The sequence below is a fragment of the Temnothorax curvispinosus genome, unplaced genomic scaffold, assembly GCF_003070985.1.
Source record: "Temnothorax curvispinosus isolate PA1 unplaced genomic scaffold, ASM307098v1 QBEX01014425.1, whole genome shotgun sequence".
In the NCBI taxonomy this organism is placed as follows: Eukaryota; Metazoa; Arthropoda; class Insecta; order Hymenoptera; family Formicidae; genus Temnothorax; species Temnothorax curvispinosus.
Window position 1 is genome coordinate 142,399 of NW_020224205.1, and position 3,040 is coordinate 145,438.

Below are 3,040 nucleotides of genomic sequence, written 5' to 3' on the forward strand. Positions count from 1 at the left end.
TAAGTTGTATGTCAGAAAATCTTGATAAGAAACGATAGATGTATCGGTTCGGTTAAGTCATATAAATATTGATAAGATGTCTATCATTTTATTCTTATATATCCGTATTAATGCATACGGTAAAATTATTACCATAAATAATGATACATATTATATCGTGTATATACGATTGATTCAGACGGGCAATAATTATACATATAGAAAACGATTCATAACTATAAAATTTGTATAGTTATTTTCTTATTCGGACCTAAAACGATAGAAACCGATTCGATTCGATTGATGTTTTATCTGTCTTCTAAATATGCAACAATAGAACCGATAAGATACAATTAAAAACGATACAGATATAGCCGTTTTTAATCGTTTTCTATCGGATATGGTTACCAGGGATATCATGTTTCCATTTCCAATTTCAAAGTGTTCACTATCTTTGAGATGTGTTTCACTCAGGCCCAGTATATCTACTCCGCATCTTTGCATTTCCGATTCCACTGTCTCTCGCTTCCCTGGTTGTAGCAAGCCGCGGACATTCCAAGTGCCTATTTTTATGTGTTGATTTCGTCGTACATTGGGTTGTTTACCACCATATATTATATATATTATATATATATTATATATATTATACATTATATATTATATATCCCGTAGCTTTCGCATATTCGTTTATTCCAAATTTCTTGTGTATATTTCATATAATTAAATTGATATTAATTTAATTGTGTGATTGTATCGTTCTGGCTTTAGTTGAGACTGCGTTATATTCGAAAGTAACGGCGCGTTGTCTACCAGGGCATAAGAATTGTGCGTAAAAAGTCACTCAAGAATTAATATATTATTCGGACAAGCAAGATCCAGTCCTGATTGATTCCGGCGTTTTTTCACTTTGTTTGATTGTATAATCTTATCATATATGGTTAAATTCGTAAAAAAATAACCTTTTATTTGGTAATAAAAAATTTTTCAAATTTTGAAAGAAATGTTTAATGGTGGAAGTATTTTTAAATAAAAAAAATTAAAAAAATTTTTTTGTCGTTTCAAAGTACTTTTCAAGCCATTTAATTTCCATTTTAGAAAATTTGTATGTCTTTTATAATTTCGGAGATATCCGATCCGAAAGAGAAAAACAGATTTTTTCGAAGGGGTGTTCCACCCGTTAAACATGCGTATGGGCACGTATAAAAAAATACGTATCCTTTATTTTTGTCTAGAGAACAACATACTAAAAGCTCATTAAAATCGGAGGGGACACTTCCGTCCCTCTTATTGTTAGACAAGACTTATGTTAACAATAAGATGTTTTCCTTGAAACAGAGTAAGTTTTATTTAAAATATTTTTTCGAACAACAAATAGTCTGGAGATAATTTCGTGGAAAATGGGATTAAAATGGGATATCCTGTATATGGAGGGGTAAAAGTCATAGTGATGTAAGTCAAATTTTTTAAGATATTGACTCGTGTGCATAGATGCAATTTATATATTGTATAGATTGCATTTAATGCAATCTGCGTTTGATGAAATGTAAGACAAGTCTATAATATAGATATATACAATACATAAAACAAAAGTTAATTACAATAGACAATATGTAGAAAAAAAATTTATTGACTTTTATTGTTCCGTTTTAAAGATATTTAAATATAAATATATAAAATTTGACATTACAAATATATCCAAAACCTTATCCTGTAGATATTTTCTCTTAATTTGAGACATTTGCATATAAGACAGAGATTTAAAAAAATCGTTATAACTACGAAGTAAACATTTAAGTTTGTTCTGACAAAGTTTCATTTAAATTGACCGTACAGTTTGAGAGAAATTTATGTTCTTTGATAAAGAAAAGCAAGAATATTTGACAAATGGACGACGCGTGTATGGTGACGTTGGCAACGTTACATGTATGTCTGTGGTCCGATTCACGCTCACGTTAAAAGCATCGCTCATACAACATATTTAAGTAGCAATAAAATTTGTGAGGTGTAACCCTTTATGCAGTTTTACCTTGTATTGAATTGTTAATTAAATATTACATAATATTAATTAACCGCATTTAATTTTCAAATCCTACTTTTTCTTACTTGTTAATTGTTAGTTATTACTTGTTAATTTCAATATTAAAAGTCTTTAGTTAATTACCTATTTACTTGTTTTTATTTCACCAGGTTGGTTGAAGTTACGGTTGAAGTTACGGGCAGACTAAAGATCATAGAAATCTTAAGTAATTATTAATAAACTACGCGTGTCAAATATAAATTCTTGAACTAATACCAACAAGCGGCAGAAGAAGTAAAAAACAATATGGCAAATCGAATGAAAGCTCTATACAATCAGGTATGTGTAAAATATGCCTTTATTTTTGCATAAATTTAAATTATCCTTTTCACTACTAATAAAATTATTAGTAGAGTTTCATATGCAAGTATAGATTCTGTGTTTCTTATTATTTAGCGCATATACTTACTCACTTACAATTAGTGTACTCAAAATTTTTTCTAATAATGCATTTATTTTTAAAGGCATGTCTCCTCTTTCTAATGGAAAAGTGATACAAATCCAAAATTTCTTTTCTCTTTTTAAAATAGAATATAACACATGATTGAAATGCGTAATCTATACTTGTAACAGTCTACCTTTCTCGCACGGTCAATTATTTGCAAATTAACTTTTTTTCTGTTGAAATATTAACATAGTATCGATGTTATCATTTAACACATCCATATTATGTTAAATTAACACAAAAATGTGAGTGGACCGTTTTGGACATGTGATTTATGTTATATTTAACCAAATTTTCCCACTGTGTACACGCGGGAATTTCCTAAGCTAATTAAGAGACACGGTAATGTCTCGCACCAAGTGTACGCGTGGGCGACACACAAACAACGAGACCTGACTCTGTATCTTTATGCAAATCGTCGAGTTGAGAGACTCTTAAAGATTATCAAAACTCAATAACGGCTGACCGATCAAATTCTGAGTAGGCTTAATTGATAGATTGGATTTGATTTACACGAGAAATGTTTTTATTTTTTGTTC

The 3,040-nt window shown here is 29.6% G+C and overlaps 1 protein-coding gene across 1 annotated transcript in view; it reads left to right on the forward strand.

The window, feature by feature from the left end:
* The window catches only part of LOC112464668 (52 kDa repressor of the inhibitor of the protein kinase-like), a 28,460-nt gene extending 26,119 nt beyond the window's left edge, over nt 1-2,341 (forward strand). The window contains exon 6 of the mRNA XM_025031805.1: nt 2,167-2,341. Within this exon, the coding sequence (XP_024887573.1) occupies nt 2,167-2,204 (38 nt within the window). The 3' untranslated portion in view covers nt 2,205-2,341. The remainder of the gene's footprint in view (nt 1-2,166) is intronic.
* Nucleotides 2,342-3,040: the final 699 nt, after the last annotated feature.